Source organism: Beta vulgaris, chromosome 2, assembly GCF_026745355.1.
Source record: "Beta vulgaris subsp. vulgaris cultivar EL10 chromosome 2, EL10.2, whole genome shotgun sequence".
NCBI classification, from domain to species: Eukaryota; Viridiplantae; Streptophyta; class Magnoliopsida; order Caryophyllales; family Amaranthaceae; genus Beta; species Beta vulgaris.
The window spans coordinates 39,797,695-39,816,823 of record NC_079203.1 but is presented as its reverse complement, the minus strand read 5'-3'; the positions used below and the strand labels follow the sequence as shown (position 1 = coordinate 39,816,823).

The window sequence follows — 19,129 nt, the reverse complement described above, 5'->3', positions numbered from 1 at the left end:
AATCACCACAAGTATTTTGCAACTTCTGACGATTAAACTAGAAGCATTATAGAACTAGAAGTACGTCATTAATTCATAGTTAATCAAAACATATCATATCTTTATGTTTAAATAACTAGTTCAAGTTATATTCTAGTTTTAATTTACAACCATCTTTGCAGGCTTAAATTAAACTAGTTATTACCACTTGTTGTCATACAATTCAAACTAGGCTAAATCACATAACTAGCAATAATCTCAAATTTATACCTAATAACATAGCAAATTAAGTGTAAAATTGGATTTTAAACATTACAACCAAACATAACTTGAGTATCCAACTACAAACAATCTTGAATTCAACTCAAAGTTCCACACCACAATCCAAATATACTTCAAACCTCTTAATTCAAACTCGATTCAAATATCACAATCCAATTTTGAATTCAAACCATACAATCCAATATAATTCAACACTCGCAATCCAAACTTCTAAACTAACTATGAAATTCAACAACATAATCCAACTTAATTCAAACAATACAATTCATACATACTATGAAATTCAGAAATTATAATCAAGAAACTTTAAAACTAATATGAAAGTGCAAGAGAAAGAGAGAAGACTTATGTATCGCGGGGAAATTCGCCTTAGAATTTCGGATTTCGCACCTACGTTCGAGCTTGAACTTCACCCTCTCGATTGTATGCTAGGACTCCAACCCAAGGCTTTCTTCCTCGTCGAACTCGCGCACCCCCACACTAGCCTCGAAGTCTCACGCGATTTCTCTAATTTTTCTCACTCAAAATTCTGCGGAATTCCTTGCATAGTATTTTCATGACCCTCAATGGGGTATTTATACCCAATTCGCGCCGCCGAAGAGGAGATTCAAGCCAATTGGAGCCAAGAATTGGGCTCCAAGTTTCTGGCCCTAAAAAACGACTTCTCCTTACTTTTTGCGGCGCCGAATTGCAGTTGTGTCGCTCCATTTGATTGGTCGCAAGATGCGGGCTTTTTGATTGGTGGAAATATGGTGGTGGAAGAAGGCGGTTTGAATGAGGAGCTGAAGTGGAGCGTCATCGAAGAGGATGAAGGAATGACGCCCTCTTGATCTTCCTTTCGTTTCTTCTTCTGTTTATTTTCTTCTATTTTTTTTTTCTTTTGTTTTCTTTTCTTTTTGTCATGTCTTTGCTTCTCTCACGTGCTTTTTCTTCTTTCTTTTCTCTTTTGTTTTCTTTTCTCTTTTTTTTTTTCTTTTTTTTCCCTTTGGACTTTGACTGGTGTTGCGAAGAGAATCGGAATCCTTTCTTTCTTTTCAATTGAAGCTTGGGCTGAAATTTTCACAAGGAGAATTGGGCTTTAGCTTTTTGTTCATTCTTTGGACTAATTTACCTCATTACACAAAAGTAATATAATTAACTAATATTAGTAATAAAAATGAACATAGCATATTATATCTAATAGTATTAAAAGTAGATAAAATGCATTAAAATAATAATATAAACACACATATTAAAATGAAATAAGGGGATATAAATATGTTATTTTGCGCACTTATCACATGGGATCGCTTAAAAGCAATTTTTAAAGACAATAAACACACCCGTGTTGTGTATCTTGAAAATATGTTTAATTATTTACACCTCTCAAATTTCTCTGACATTACCTTTTACTGTCAACAACTAAAATCACTTCGTGATCAGCTTGCCAATGTTGACCAACTTATGTCAGACCAAAAGTTGGTGCTTCGCCTTGATTCGGGTGCTGTCTCACATGCGCCACCTCCCTAGCAACCTCCTCACCATCCCACTAGTCAAGGCACCGGCAGACAGAACAATGGTCTTGGCAGCGGTCGAGGCCGTCCCGGTGGTCGTGGTGGTTGGCCCAATCGAGGAAGAGGTCGAGGTTGAGGGAGCAACTCCAATTCGTCTAACTCTCACCCTCAGCAGCAGGTGCCGACGCATATGTTTTCTCCTTACTGGGCTGGCCCAGTCCCTAGCCCACAAACCTGGGCCGCTTTTCAAAACTGGCAACAGTGCCAGTGGGCCACACCACCCGCACACTATTCGACTGCAGTAGCGAGTATACAGCACCGGCCCATGCCCCCCCTTCGGCCCAGCAACCATACGCATCTCAGGCCCATATATCCGGCCCTCAAGCTTATGGGCCCCCTTTGATGCCCATGAATCTCAACAATGCTTTTTTAACCGTGACTCTTCAAAATCCTGACCCCACTTGTATATGGATTCCGGTGCAACCTCCCATATGACCAACTCCTCAGGTAATCTCGTTACCTTGTTTAACTTAAGCACACATAATCATATTTTAGTTGGTAATGGCAATCGTAATCCAATTACGGGTTATGGTCATACAAATCATTCGTTACACCTTCGTGATGTCTATCTTGCTCCAAAAACTTAATTATTGTCCGCAAATTTACTACTGATAATTATGTGTCTATTGAATTTGACCCTTTTGGTTTCACTGTAAAGGACCTTCGAACGGGGAGCATTATAACAAGATGTGAGAGTCAAAGGGACTTATATCCTGTCACTCCAGCTCAACCTTCCATCTGCCTTGCCACGTGACTGGCTGCTATTACACTAACCATTTGGAATGATCGTCTAGGACATCCAAGAGCACAATCTATCAATTTTCTTAGGCAAAATAATTCTATAGTTTGTAATAAGGAGCATGACTCCAGTTTTTGCAATTCTTGTCAGATTGGGAAACATGTTAAATTACCTTTTTATGATTCTACTAGTAATACTACTACTGGTTTTGATAATAATTCATGCTGATTTATGGACTTCCCCTATATGTAGCACCTCTGGCAAAAAGTACTATCTAGTTCTTCTTGATGATTTCACCCATTATGTGTGGATTGTTCCCCTAGCCTACAAATCTCAAGCCTACCAAGCCCTTCTAGATTTCCATGCCTATGTTCAAACTCAATTTGAACGCCCCATTAAAGCCTTTCAAAGTGATCATGGTTGTGAATTTGACAATAATCCATTTAAACAATTTTGCCTCAATACTGGTATGGTTTTTCGATTTTAATGTCCCTACACTTCCTCCCAAAATAGGAAATCTGAATGCATGATTCGCACTTTAAATAATATCAGTCGTACCTTGCTCCTTCATGCATCCCTTCCCTTTACTTTTTGGGACTATTCTCTTGAAACTGCCACGTATTTACATAATATCCTACCTACCAAGACCCTTCCCAAGCTCACTCCTTTCCAGGCTTTGTTTCATAATAGGCCCACTTATGTCATCTTCGAGTTTTTGGTTGCTTATGTTATCCCAATCTCACATCTATTACCCCTCATAAACTAGCTCCACGGTCCACTCCTTTCATTTTCCTTGGCTACCCTAAGAATCATCAAGGTTATAGATGTTTTGATATGTCCACCAATAAACACATTATTTCCAGGCATGTTACCTTTCTTGAATTTCATTTCCCTTATCAATCCCTGGCTCACGACACTCCTATGGCCCACGACCCCCTATCTAATCCTTACCTCCGACATTTGTTGGTTCCCCTACTCCCCAGGCCCAACCCACCACTCATGGTCCCCAGGCCCCACGCAGTCCTACCGTATCTCCTTCCGCAGCCCAAAATGCTCAATTCTCTTCTCCTACTTCTGTTGGGCTGTGTGCTGCACCAATTGCTCACGAGGCTGATGGGCTTGATCTCAGCCCCATGCGCGGCAGCTTTCCCCTCAGCTCTGCCCAGAATTCTACCCATCAGCCCAACAGCCCACAAGCCCTCACCCGCGGTACACCCTACCCCATATCTGCAGCCCACATACTGCATCCCCGGCCCACCATCCAATGCATTCCCCCCAAATGATCACTCGTGCCCGCCACGACATTCGTAAGCCCAACCCCAAATATGCCATGATAACTCCCATCCCAACTGCACCTCGTTCTCATTCCCCTATTCCAAAAAATCACAAACTTGCCTTATCTGACCCAAATTGGAATGCGGCTATGAATGATGAATTTCATGCTTTAATTCAAACAGGGATTTGGGAGTTGGTTCCTCGCCCTACGTGGGTGAATATTGTAAATTGTATGTGGCTTTTTCGTCATAAAGAAAAATCTAATGGTGACCTAGAAAGGCACAAAACTTTTTTAGTTTGTGATGGCTGGTCACAAGAACAAGGTGTTGGTTATGATGAGACTTTCAGTTTCGTTGTCCGGCCTGCTACTATTCGTACTATTTTGGGTTTAGCCCAGGCTCGCCAATGGTCAATTCATCAACTCGATGTCAAGAATGCCTTTCTTCATGGTGATTTGCAAGAAACTGTCTTTATGCATCAACCTCCAGGCTGTGTCAACAAACAATATCCCCATCATGTTTGTCGACTACACAAAGCCTTGTATGGTCTTAAGCAAGCACCTCGTGCTTGGTACCAGCGGTTTGCTAACTTTCTTCTGCAGATTGGTTTTACCGTTGCTCACAGTGATATCCTTCCTTATTCACTTATAAGCAGGGTTCTGACATGGCATATCTTTTACTGTATGTTGATGATATTATTCTGTGAACCTCATCTGATTCTCTACGAGATCGAATGATTACCACTCTTCGCACAAAATTTCCCATGTCTGATTTGGGACCCCTCGGTTACTTTTTGGGAATTTCTATCACTCGCACTCCTTCCTATATGCTTATCTCCCAGCAGAAATATGCACAGGAAATATTGGAACGTGCCGGCATGAGTTCTTGTAAGCCTGCCGCCACTCCCATTGATACAACTCCAAGCTAAGTGCTGATTCTGGCCCCCCGGTATCTGATCCTACTCATTACTGCAGTTTAGCTGGAGCACTACAGTATCTCACCTTTACTCGTCCAGATATTGCATATGCAGTTCAGCAGGTTTGCCTTTTCATGCACGACCAGCGGGAATCCCATTATCATGCATTGAGCGCATCTTGTGCTATATTCAAGGTACCATTGATCATGGGTTACATTTATATCCTAGTACTCACCTGCGCTTGATCACTTACACTGATGCGAATTGGGGCGGGTGTCCCGATACTCGTTGCTCTACTTCAGGTTATTGTTGTTTTCTTGGGGATAATTTGATTTCTTGGCCGTCTAAGCGACAACCTACTCTTTCTAGATCAAGTGTTGAGGTCGAGTATAGAAGCGTCGCTAATGCTGTTGTCGAAGCTTCTTGGTTGCGTAATCTTCTTTTGGAGTTACATTGCCCTCTTCGACAGACGACCGTTGTTTATTGTGATAACGTCAGTGCCATTTATCTTTCTCGCAACCCAGTACAACACCAACGCACCAAACATGTTGAGATGGACATCCATTTTGTTCGGAAAAAGGTTGCTATTGGCCACATACGTGTGTTGCATGTTCCTACACGATATCATCTACAGATATTTTCACAAAAGGCCTTCCGCGACAGTTATTTTTGGAGTTTAAGTCCAGTCTTAGCATTCGTCCTCCTCCTGCTATGACTGGCGGGTGTGATAGAATATGAAATATATTAGGATTATATTTTATATTTCCCTATAGATAGAATTCCTAATCCTATTAGAATTATATTATTGTAACCTCTTATATATTGTGATCAATGACATTTACTCCAATTCAAGGAGTTTACCCAAATCTAATAATTCTCTCCTTTGTAACAGCTTTATTCTTTAGCTTATTATTTTGTAACTCCCTTCTAGGTAAGCCCATCTCTAGAAGTCACGGCTCATTTTAGTTCAGAAGATTATGTCATTGTTCAGCTTGTAAAGGTTTATATTTTACGTCTTTGGGGAAGGAACTCCCTATAAGTTATATAGTAATTCTCATCTTTTGGCAATAAAAATTCTTTGTTACTAATATTGATGAAAATATATATAAAAGAATACATAACTTATGATTAATATTATTATCACCTGCAATATACAAAAATGGTGTAGTGTTGAACTTATCATGGATTGATGAGAACCTAACCATCTGCTGCTATATACAAACCAAAACTGTGGTTGCCTTAGCCTATACATTAGATACAATATAGTTAACATATAAGTATGGTAAAACCTCTGTGCTCTACAAAATGGGAAAGGGTCAGAATTTGCCCCTTAAATCCAGCATCTACAAGGAAGAATATGGAAATATGAGCAACCATGGAACTCCCAGCTTCAGTCATACAAAACCGAATTGCTCCAAGAAAGCAAAATATCGCGTGCCATATTTGGCAAGTCTGCAAGTTTGAAACATTTGATTAAATTGGATGAACTTTAATTTACATACTGAATTCAACAGACTGAAACTAACCTCGAGCAACTTCCACAGCGACATTGGGCACATCTACTTGATCCTCAACCAATCGGTACACATCCATAAGCTACAACAGTAACATTAATGAATCTTGAGCTATTCAAGTTCAAGTAACTCCGATAGATAGAAAAAAAGAATGTGACAACAAACCTCTTGTACATGAAGCTTAGAGTCTTCAGTCAAAGCAAGAACGAGTTGTCTACGAATCCCTTCATCGATCAGGAACAGTCGTGTTCCATCCTTGATGGTGTCTGTAAGGTCCAACTTGCGTGCTACTTGTCCATTTCCTTGCCTTCAGCAGGTGACAAAAGACAGTTGAGAAGTTAGAACTGTTAAACAACTGTCATTAAATCAGTGAATGAGATAATCTATTGAGCGGAAAAAACAAGACTAACGAGTTTCTAAGTTGCAATGCTGGAGTATTGCTCATCCTTGAAACGTTCTCCTTCGCCAGCACAATCAGATTTTCCAACCTTTTCCACTGAAAAACCCCGTCTTTAAAAAGCACCTGATGCAGGATAGAGAAGTTGAGGAGTTTTTCAGTATTAAGGCAAAAATGGCTAATGTAATTCTTTTATATAAAATATATAATTAACACCAACATCACTTGGAATATTTTGTTTTAGGATATAATAATGACCTTGCTATAATGCATCCAGTTTAGAATTGTTTAGTACGGTGGTAAATAGTCGTTTGCAAATTCAAGGTTACATTAACTACAGTGTCAGTATTTCAAGCCCTCAAATGGACAATGGAAGTATGGAACAAGTGCTCTGATACTGTGCTTTTTCTCAGCAGTTGGACATTGTGAAGAAACTCATAAGAGAACAGAAAATTCCTCAATCTTCATAATCTTTTTCAATTTTATTTATATATAGCTTCCAAATGATGGTAGTAGACGGACATCTGATTCTATAGAACAGATTTTTTTTTTTGAAAGGATTCTATAGGACAGATAAAAGATGTACAAGGGACACAAAGATAATAACAACATACAAAGTGGGCTCAACTTAAAAGATAAGCTACTAGCACGCTAAGAAGCTGAATGATAAATGTGATATAACTCACCTGGATGAGACGTTCACGAAGAGCAGGATTTGGATCTGTAAGAAGACGCTTTGCCACATACGGGTAAGCTACCTAGAGAGAGAGTTGCAAACAATGTGCACAAATATAAGACAGCCAAACAAATGGATCATAAATCACCCCCAAGCTTCTACAAGCTATCAGCATAAGAAAATACTTTGAGGAATACAGAATATAATTTGGCCTTTAGACGAACATGCCACTTATTCTGTAGGCTTATCTTCTTATAACCTCTTGAATAAGGTGTGCTTAATTCTCCATACAAACTACATTTATAGAAAAATGTAATTTAACAACAGATCAGATCCTCAAGCAACAACCATGGAACTATTTATCAAATGCTTGAGCAACAAAAAAAAGCAAAAGACTTAACAGGATACACAATCGAAGATCAGATTCACTGACATTATGTAAAATAATTACATAGGCATGATGGACATCTACTTAGCTGCGATAGCTCCTAGGACAGAAAACCCATAACCAATCATGATGGTCAGCGTCAGATTTATTGCACTAGTAGCTTAAGTATATGTACTGATAGCATTACCTTTATTTAGCAGTTTTCAAGAAGCATTTGGTGTAAATTCAATATTTGTAATCTAGATCACTGATCTGGACATTGACTACTTCAACGATTATCATAAAGAGACATAATTAGTTACATATCACATAACTAACATCAGATATATACATAAGTTACAAGGTTATCTAAAGGAAAATAAAGATCTAATTCCCCATTCCACAAGCGAATCACACACTCCATCAAGCATTCAAGGAAGAGTCGTTTTAACATGCTTGCACTGGTCCTTATTAAGACAACATACCATTCTACCCAAGCAATGGTAATTACCTCCAGGAATTTGAAATCAGGCTTCAGAGATAAGCAAATGCCTTCTTGCGTCAATAGAGATCGGATGACAAGCGAAAATCTTTCTGGAATACGGATTGGATAATTGTAAACAAGCTGATTGAATTTACCTGATAGTCATGGTTCACAGCTCATTGTTAGAAGTTAGTTAGAAGATAGAAGTTCACAGCTTTTTAGGATTAGAATAAAACATGTACATATATACTCTCCCCATCCTCAATTGATAGTCCTCTTAGGTTTGGGCAAGCATAATAACAGTTTATACTTTATAGCAAGGGAATGTGGGTTTTTTTAAGTAGATAGAGTAGAAGTAAAAGTTGAGCTATTTAGAGAATTGTTCTCTACAAAACAAAGAGAGAAGGGGGGGGGGGGGGGGGGGGTAATTTTGTAATTTGGATTCGGAGTGTGCCCCACCATTCTCCTCTCTTGTTCTAGAAGGAACATATTGTCCTCTAATTAACCTTTTCTAAAAATAAGAACTAAAAAAATTGTTGCGAGACAGTTGGTGGAAGGTCCCACATCACATGAATATAAAGAGAGAGCGTGAGAGAAAAAGATAATTAGTGGAGGGGCCCAAATCATATGGGTTGAGCTGGTCGGGTGGGGTAAACATTCTATATATGGTAATACGACAATTATTCAGATGGAGTATATTTCTTTCTGTGAAGAGGTAGAAAGCACTTACAATATGGTTTTAGCATTTCAGCTTTTATCTATGGCAATCAAATCCAAACAAAAAACTTCAACTACATCCTTGAAAGTAGTGGCTCTTACAATCCAAGTCAAGTAACCCTCGGCAATCAGCATGCATATCTAATAAAAGGAAACTCGTATTTCAGCTCATCAAATAGAAAGCTAGCCAATCTTCCACGAAAGCAGCAACTGAAAAGTTCTTACTCTATTCCAGCTTACAAAGAACAGAAGGCTCTTTGATATTAAAGTCAAACTAAAACAAAGGCATCGTCTCGACCTCTTTCTAAAAGTGCATGTTCACATATGTCCTTGGGCCAGTGTTTCAGAATAGAAAATAAAAATTGAAACAAACAAGTGTGGGGTACCCAAAAATATAAAGATGCACTTCATCTGGAATAAAAAAATAATTATCCACCATGATAGTCTCTTTGTGATTAGCCAGATTAGCATGGTCACTTGTGCATCATGCATATCAAGATAGTGGCAATATATAATTTAGCTTTACAGCATCAGGGTTTGTGTTTTCTGTAAAACAAATGGAGAAAGATTCCACAAAAAAAATTAAATTACACAATATTTGGTAATCGGCAAAGCCAACAGAGAGAGAGAGAGAGAGAGAGAGAGAGAGGTAGAGAAAGAGAGAGAGAGAGAGAGAGAAAGAGGGGTAGAGAGAGAGAGAGAGGTATACAGGCCATCAGTTCTGCTAGATTTTAAAAATACAGATCTCAGTAAGTTGGAATGGAAAAGACAGCCACATTAGCAAAGCAATGGGTACTGATCACAGAAAAAGGGTACTGACACATAGAGTCTCCGATCTGCAGTTAAGTCAGGCAAAACCCTTATAGCAACTGGATCGGTGTCAAGCTTCATCCAACCTTCAAAAAGGCCCCTTTATAGTGCCACGGTGTTGGTTTCAGGAGAAGGCTAATGCTTTGCATGTGGGTTGACTAAAAGGTTTTGGATAAGGTTGTCATGAAGAAAAGTATCCCATACTGCAGACAATCGACCTGTTTGACAAACTCTATAACGGCTACATACTTCACAAAATGGACACTCCTAAATACTGGCAAGTTATAATAGCTGAAGGTGATGAACCTAAAACGACTTGTGTCATTAGATATGGTTCATATAAATTTCTTGTAATGCTGTTTAGTCGTCCCAGTGCCCACTAATTTCCTGGCAACCTTCGACAATTTAATGAATGAAGTTCTTTACGAGCATCTTGATAGACTTCATGTTGTTCTTTTACACAACATTATTATGTACCCTCATAGTCTAGACGGCCAATTTAGCCATATATTATGAGGCTTATTGCAAGTGCTCCATTGGTTAAAGATAAAAAAAGCACAAGTACGGATTGGAACTTACCGGTGACACTTCTAAAGTTGAATTCTGATAGCCCTTTCCCAAGAGAATTCTGCCATATTGCTTCTAATGCAGGAACAATTGGAGATACATCAGTCCCCTTTGCCAGGAAACCAAGCCTGGTGAAATCATTTGCCATTTCAGCATAATCCTCATTCACAGCATGGACAACAGCATCTATCAAGATCTGTTTATTTTGCTGAAACATAACCACAAAGTTTGTTAATTGTGATACTACTCTGGAAAAAAATGGCAGATACAACGGAAAACACAAATCCAAGAGTATCCAGACAGCAACAATACCCATTTGGGAGAAAAATGAGACTTTTAACCAAGTTTTAAAAAGGACATCAGGTCGAGTTTTATGACATGTGCCATTCAGCACTAATCTCGTGTGAACTTAATTTTTTATTTCCTTCCAAATATGATTGCCAAGAACTTTGTCTAGTGGTTGGTTTTAGCTCACCTTAAAGAGGAAAATAATAAAATTTTGTAACATGACCTGCTGAAAAATTTGCACCACGTGCAATGGCCTTACCAAATGAAGAAAGCTTATTGGAGAATGGCAATAAATTACACCTAGGAAATTTTCTACCTTCTATGTATTTTACCTGGCTCAACACCGCAACATTTCCGAAGTCTACATATGCAATGCGGCCATCACGCATAACAAAAATGTTTCCAGGATGAGGATCTCCATGGAACAACCCAAACTCCAACAACTGCCTCAAAGCAGCACTAACTCCAACAGTCAAAAATCCACCCATATCAATGCCTGATTCCCTGATAGCCTAATGACAATGAGAGCAATCTGCAGTCAGTATCAGCAAAAGTTTCAGCAGACAGTTAACCAACAGAGCATCTTCACAGCAATTTCTAACCTGAGGATCAGTACATCGAATTCCATCAATCCATTCCATCACTAGAACGCGTGATCCACAATACTGCTTGTATACGTTAGGAATTTTGACAGTAGGATCATCTTTAAAGTTCTCCAAAAAATCTTCAATGTTACGAGCTTCCTGTAGTTTATCAGCATAGGAGGGGAACACTAAGAATCGATATCTAATAGTATAATTTTTGTCAGCTTCAGCTAAAATATATATCTCCAATTTCGCATGAGTATGACCATAGAAATAATGCCTCTCAGATTAACAAGTTTGACTATAGTAATCTGTCCATGAGAAAACCCATAGTAGTTATAATACCCGTCATTCTTACATCAAGAGGAAAAGGAAGCACTTATAATAAGAATATATCTTAGTAGCTAGGGAAATATATAAAGTTTGCAACAACAATTATGGTCCCTTTAGAAGCCATAATATACCAACTTATGATGGCAATCTCCGTAATTTTAGAAAAGGAGAACAACTTACCAAATTGTAATCGAGCTCCTCCAAAAGCTTCTCACCAAATTCATCGACAATAAGTTCCGCATTGCAGCCTAGTTTCTGTATACTGATTCCATTCAAAAATGACGCAAGAGTACGGAAGAGAAAAAGGTCTCGATAGATGATCGGCTCTATGTTAGGCCTTTGTACCTGGAATGACATATTTACACATCTCACTTCATAATTTATAGGATAAAATTTCTAAAATTAGCTGTAAGTGGTAGAAAAGATCATGATTATATGACAGTCAAAGAAAATATAGTGAAATCAAATACCACAAGAACTTCCACAACAAGTGACTTTCAACCAGAAGTCTTGGATCAGAGGAAGTGGGGAAAGTATTCTTGAGAGATTTTTCTTGCTGTTCCTCCAATAAAAGCTTGAGTAAGACTCCTTATCTTCACTCTTTTTTATTCATCTCTACATACATTTCAAGTCAGAGGCAATCAAACATTTTTTGGGAAATCTGCCTTTGATAGAACTTCATATCAATGGTGGAGAATCTGAAAGCTCTTTATTCTCACATTTTAGCCACAGGCTGACTCCGTATTATCAGTTTGTATTAAAAGCTACGGGAGTGGAGTGGGTTTGTCCAGCTCGTTGTGGAGCACCTGCAGGCTCTCTTGTATGACTTTTAGAAGGCATAAGTGGCAGAAGCCAGATATGTTTTCTATAATACCCCCCTCCCACTAGCGACTTGGGTAAAGGAATTTGGCAATTTACTTGAGCTCTAACATTCCCTCCACAATCTTCTATCTAAGAAATTTATTCCGCTAGGATTTTAAATATATACCAATAAGACAATAAACCTCCACAGAAATGATTATATCTTAGACAAAGACTTAAATGGAAGTACGGAACACAAAATTTAACTCAATTTCATCAAAGTTATTCACTAAAGGTGCATTTTCTTCTCCATCTCAAACCTCCACAGTTACTTCCATTTGGATCAATGTCCTTCAAATTATTAAGTTAAATTTGCTTCAATTTTCAGCCAGACTTCCAGCATTATTACCAAGCTGAGGTTGCTTAAATTTTGCTGAAAAAATGAGACCTTAATCTAGCTCCCAATTCTACTCCTCCAAATTTTGCCATCCACCTACTTAACCCACAAACCAGTTCTATATCCAAAAATTGAATTGAAACAAACCCAAAACCGTTAAACAAATGGGAAAATATCATATGTATAACCTACACTCTCATTCAACTCGAGTTCGACCATGTTTTTGGGCCCATTATAGGATGCAAAGAATAATATTATATACCAGTTTGGCACCATATCCAAGAGTTATAAGAGGATATTTCAGTATTACACCCATTTGGCTCATTGTCTGCTTCTCGGCAATAATTTGACTTTTGTTGTTGGAGCAGGATGTTGGATTTTTCAAAATTGGTTTTCCTATTAAAATTCGTGAGGGTAGTTTTCCTAGCATCTCTCTGGAGTCTGGTAACACACTTCTGGAAATTTCTCCTTGAGATGGTTTGGTATAAAATTCAGTTAGAGTGGAGTTCTCTATTATTTAATGTCACCTGCATCCCCTCTTCGTGAGGACTTCCAATACTCATGGAACTTCCTTGGATCAACCATTTCTCTTCATTAATTATAAACATTCATTTACATGGAACTGAAATGAAAGAATGACTTACAATGGACAGAATACATAGAAGAATTATGACTTAAGTCCTTCTCCATAGATACACCGCAACCAGGATTGGAAAGAGGGTGCTATTGAGCAAAATTAGAATCATGATCTATAATATAATAGGAAATTTGCAGGATTCTTCATAGTATTGTGAATAAGACTCGTATTGCTGAAAATCATTCTAAAAGTACTCAACGGAAGAAACCACTAAAACAGATAAAGAAAAATTATAAGTTATAAGTTTGGAGTCAATCATACTCTTTCTAAATTAAGGTCCATTCAGAAAGAAAGTCAAGCACCAAAAAGGAAGAAGATTCTATAATAATTTCTCAGGTACAGTATTTCAGACCAGTGTGTACCAATCAAAATTTCTGCAAAAAGATCTGCAACCCAAACATTAAGGCTGAAGTTGTTGTCACATAACATCTCTCTATTCCTCGTGACCATTAGATTTGTTTCGATAATTTTAACTAGAATACACATGCTAGATCAAAAGGGAAAATATTTGACACTCTTAATCTGACCAACAAGCTAGCAGACAACTTGTTTACTTTCTCTCTTTTTATGCTTCGCTTTTAGATTACTTTTGGTTTGTGGGAACAAGAGCAACATACCTTAACAAGTTGGTATTTTATTCTCTACCAAACTTTTGGTGATATGGGAAGTAATCTAATAAGAAGTTTCAGATCACCAAGAAAACAAATCATCTTTGTAGGGTATTGAGTTTAGCAAAACTTTCTCACTGTATTTTTGGACTCTCATAGACATCTTTCATCTCTTCATTACCAACCTAAAAAGATGTAGAAAGAACATATTTCATCTCCAATAGACCTCTTTTCTATCCCAAATCTTGAACAGGAATGGAAAAGATATACATGGGTAAATGACTATGAGCTACTCCCTCCGTCCCAAATTATTTGCTACATTTGCTTTATCACAAAGACCAAGGAGGGAGTGGGGACCATTGCCATAACAAGAATTAACAAAAAAGCAAATAGATAAATTGTGGGACCTATGTACTATATATGGAAATATTTACAAAAACCAAGGAGGGAGTGATGGCAAATTTGTAAATAAAGTGTGGGACCTATGTACTATATATGAAAATAGTTGCAAATGTAGCAAATAAATTGGGACACACCTAAATGGCAAAATGTAGCAAATAAATTGGGACGGAGGGAGTACTAAGCTCCATCTACTCCCTCTCTGATTCAGTCTTACCTCAAATAAGAGAAAATAATCATTAGTCTACAACTTGTATTCACAATGAGGAGAATAAGACACCAAACAAACCTTGATAGCAACGTCTTCTCCAGTGGCACGAAGGGTGGCTCGATAAACTTGACCCAAACTTGCAGCCGCTATTGTCCGTGATGAAATCTTGCTGAATATGGCCTCAAGGGGCTGTCCTAGGTCCTCTTCTATGATCTTGAAGGCAACCTATCAGCATTGCCAAATGATATTGAGCTATTTGATATATCTAGTACACTGTCAACCAATTCATAAAGACTAGGCTTACCTGATCAGGAAATGGTGGGACATCATCTTGCAAAATGCAGAGTTCATTCATGTAATCTTCTCTGATTATATCAGGTCTGCTAGCAAGAACCTGTCAGCAATGTCACCGACAATGAAAGAACAAATTTGAGAAGGATTACCAGCTTAGAAACTATTACATTGGTGGAGAAATTAAAGCCAAAGTGCAGAAGTTTATATATGAGTGGTTCAACTAGGTCAAGTTAATAGATATAGGCTCTCATGAGTTCAATGTTTATAGTGATTCAACCACACCTAGCCAGCAAATATAAGCTGTCATCAAATCACATGTTCTTTGTAATCCATATTCTGCTTCTTTATTGAGTGGACTGTGGTTGAAAAGGTGAGAATCCCATTTACAAAAGGAATTGCATGGCAGAGTAAATTCTGCATGCCATTGATTTCCAATTTTCACAAGAATGAGTAAGTGAACGAAATGGAATCCAAATAGACAAAAAGATTGGGTGAAAAAATTGTCAAACCGAACTCTACCCAACAACAACTACTCTTCCCCAAGCTATTAAACCCTTAGGCCTACCTATTGTGCCCTCGTATCATATGCCATTGCCACCCAAAGTTGGAGCCAATCCCCTGAAATCAGAGAAGCTCCGTTTATATCCACTGTGACATCTTATTCACTTATTAAGTAGCAAGGATATGTTAAGCAACCCAACCTTTTCCTCAAGGCAAGCATCTGAATTAAACTTGGGACAAGCTGCCTAGTTATGTAGTCATAAGATACATGCACAAGTTTGACTTGTAAAACTCATTCCACAGACAATAATCATTCCATTTACTCCAATATCAAATCCAGAAAAGACTCTAGTGACTAATCAAATACTGAAAACTTGATCTTAGAATTCAGAAAAGAATAGCAGGTGGTCACAGGCTCACAGCACAATAAAAGAACAAACAAGTTTCAAAACTGAAAATTCACAAACCTGCCCAGCTTTGATGAAGGACGGTCCCAAATCACATAACAGATTTCTGAGTTGCCTTGCTCGATATGGCACAACTTCTTCATCTTGACCAACTAAACAATCATATGAAAGTGTAGCCCAATATAACCCCAAGTTCCACACGATCTCAACACCCCGTTCAATCAAAGACAAAATTGCGCCTCTGGATTCCAACACCTTACTCCTCACCTGGCCATCAGCAATCAAGGCAAAAAATACTCACTTTTGAACCAAACCACCATTACCAAATAAGACAAAACAACCGAAGAGCTAAAACAGACTGAAACCAATTCAGCCAATTCACACCAAATAAAAATACTAGGGCATTTAGGGTGGTTCTCTTCACCTTGAAAAGATAAGTTTCATTTTTAATAAGTTCAGTTAAGGTCAAATAAGTTTAGCACCTTATAAATTTAAACTTAAATAAGTTGTGTTAAGCTCAGATAAGTTTTAACACCTTATAATTTAAACTAGATAAGTTCAGATAAATTCAGGAGAATCCAAGTGAAGAGAACGCACCCTCAGTCTCAAACGCCTAGAAACTTCAATATCATCTTTGAGTAAACCAACCCCAACCCCAACCCCAACCCCAACCCCAACCCCCCTAGGTAAATTCATCAACAAGCCCCCAAAATTGAGCCTCAAATTCATCCAAGAGAGTTCCACCTTTTCAGCTAACATAATAGAACCCTCTCTTCAATCTTCAGTAAACAGACTGCTTAAAAATCGAATATATATCTATTACAGAACTAGGTACCCCAAATTATAAACATTTAAATCATAACCACCAACCAAATTCATTCAACTCATGCAAATCAAACACCAAAACAGAGTCCAATTTCATAATACTACCAGCAACAAAACAAAATCCTAAAAACAAGAAAGTAATTACTATTTACTAGTAAATCATAATCAAGACCCAGAAACCAAATTGACATGCCAATGAAAACCCATAATCCCAAAACATCAAAACACCATCAAAAACAAAAAAGAAATGTAAGAACTCTGCATTTTTACCCCCTCAGGTGTATACTTCCGAAACGGCACACAAACACCACGCTCAATATCAAGCTGTTCCAAAGCACTGTTTCTACCATTATCACTTTTGCTAAGTTGCAATGCATTTGCTCTTACACTTAATAATTTTGATGGGTTTCTAAGTGATATGAACTGGCTATTATTAAATTGAGACTTAAAAAGATATGATTTTGGTGAAGAAGAGAAAAGGGGTGAAGAATTTGAAATTGAGAGAGAAGGAGATGAATTTGTTGTACAACTTGGGGATATGAATTCCATGATGATCATAAGTCAAATCAACATCAAAAATGTCTTTTAGAAAAAAACCCAGAAAAAAAAAGAGTGATAATTTGGATTTAAACTCAGTAAATTTCAGTTTTTAAATTGTATAGTTTATGAATTTGTTTTGATTAAGAGTTGGGGGAGTGGAATCATATGAATATGGGGTGAAGATGAATGAGTGATGAGTAGTGAACCACGGGAAAAAGTGGAAAAAAGAAGCGCAAACTAACAACCAACCAACCAAAAAAAAAGATGGAGAATATAATTTGGAAACGTCAAGAAAAGAGTGGATGCTGCGACTTGGGGATAGTTGATCACTTGAGCAATTGTCTGAAAGTGCAAGTTGCAACATCGAAAGTGTTTGAGACCAACGCTTCAATCATTCTTTTCGTACTTCCTAATGTGATACTTTTTATTTTGAAAAAATTAATACCAACATGTCAAATTATGGATAGTCTTCTATGATTGATCCTAACAACGGATTATTTTAGGGCCTGTTTGGTTCATAAAACTGGAATGGAATGGTATGGAGATACATACTAGGGTGGTATGGATTCATATACCCATACCCATTCTAAATTGTTTAGTTCAATCTTGTAAAGGATCATATGTCCATTCAAAGTGTTTGGTCTAATCTTGGAATGGTTTCTAAGTCTAGTTTTAATTTTTATTCTTTTATTTTTAACTCTAAGAATATTATGAAGTATGAATTTAGCACTAAAAATATACAGTAATTTGCATACATATATAAGGAAAAAAAACATTCATGCTTGAACTAATACCCAGAAAAGAAGAAGAAAAATATCCAGAAAAAAAAGACCCAAAAAAAAAGACCCAGAAGAAAAGAAAATGAAAAAAAATACCCAGAAGAAAAGAAAAAGAAAAAAATACCCAGAAAAAAAGAAAAGAAAAGAAAGTAGAAGACGAAACAATATCAGATTAAAGCAATAAACAAAGAAGATGTTTGACGAAACAGCATCATTCAACCAACACGGAAGGAAGCATCAGAGAACAATATGCCACTAGCTAGAAAATTAGATAAAATTTTCAAAAAAAAAAATTCAAAAAAAAATAAAAAATCCTATTATATACAGTTGAAAAAAAATGAAAACACCCATTATAATGGCAGTCGCGGAAGAAGAACGACGCCGAAGTAGAAAACGGCACTGAAGGAGATGAACAATGCTAGAGTAGAAGAAATAGGTAGTTGAAATTTCTCTTCCTCTACTTTAGGGTTTGATACTTATTGGAATGGAGTTAGAAACTTTGGGGGGTTGGTGGGTATGAGATTCAGGGGGTTTGGGGTGGAATTGGAATCCAATGAGTATGAGGTTCCATACCAAATTACCTCAACCAAACACTTGTATGATTTTTAATAGTATGACATCCATTCCAATCCATCCAACTAAGCTCAACCAAACACCCCCTAAGAAAACATGTGGGGCACACTATTACTTCCTCCGTTCCAATTTATTTGTTACATTTACTCTTTCGCGCAGACCAAGAAAACATGTGGGGCCCACTATATAGAGGGCATTTTAATTGAAAGCTTAGTTGATTAATTAGATGGTGAGAAGGGTGATTAAAAGCAAAAAAAAAAGAGACTTGGCCCACATGTAACAAAGTAGGCGCCATTTTTTATTGAAAGTGGAAATGATTTCCCTCCAAAATTTCACAACATATATTGAAAGTGAATTTCAGTTACAAATACACAGCTGAAGGGAAATTTAATTTTCCCTCCAAAATTTAACTTAAGACTATATAGAACTGGGGGTTGAAATTTTCCCCAAAATTCAAAAATTAGGGGGAATTGAAATTTCTCCCAAAAACTTGAAAAAAATTTCTAAATTTCAAGGGCTATATATACAGAACCATTATGCACTTGCAAAAAATTTCACCACCATAATCTCATCTTCAACAGCTCACCACCAACACCATCAAAGACACCAACCAGCAGCCAACTCCTTTTGGCGGGGTTGGGGGTTGGGGTAGATTAACTCTCATAAAATTCATCATT

At 37.5% G+C, this 19,129-nt stretch overlaps 1 protein-coding gene across 1 annotated transcript; it reads right to left on the bottom strand.

Annotated features, from left to right (window-relative positions):
* Positions 1–5,849: 5,849 nt before the first annotated feature.
* Positions 5,850–17,430, bottom strand: LOC104886670 (hypothetical protein). The gene is made up of 14 exons (XM_010671141.4): positions 16,831–17,430; positions 15,796–16,002; positions 14,838–14,927; positions 14,612–14,758; positions 11,661–11,825; positions 11,166–11,306; positions 10,896–11,075; positions 10,288–10,483; positions 8,209–8,336; positions 7,341–7,412; positions 6,668–6,780; positions 6,423–6,564; positions 6,270–6,339; positions 5,850–6,195 (listed from the first exon to the last, which is right to left on the bottom strand). Exons 1-14 carry the CDS (start codon positions 17,116–17,118, stop codon positions 6,134–6,136), a joined length of 2,001 nt encoding a protein of 666 aa, XP_010669443.1. The 5' UTR covers positions 17,119–17,430; the 3' UTR covers positions 5,850–6,133.
* Positions 17,431–19,129: the final 1,699 nt, after the last annotated feature.

Excerpts from the sequence above, each read along its gene's own strand:
- LOC104886670 (XM_010671141.4), bottom strand. The coding sequence starts at position 17,118 with ATGATCATCATGGAATTCATATCCCCAAGTTGTACAACAAATTCATCT. Across the intron at positions 14,759-14,837 it reads TCCCACCATTTCCTGATCAG|GTTGCCTTCAAGATCATAGA; the intron begins GTAAGCCTAGTC and ends CAATGCTGATAG. Across the intron at positions 7,413-8,208 it reads CTGATTTCAAATTCCTGGAG|GTAGCTTACCCGTATGTGGC; the intron begins GTAATTACCATT and ends CTCTCTCTCTAG.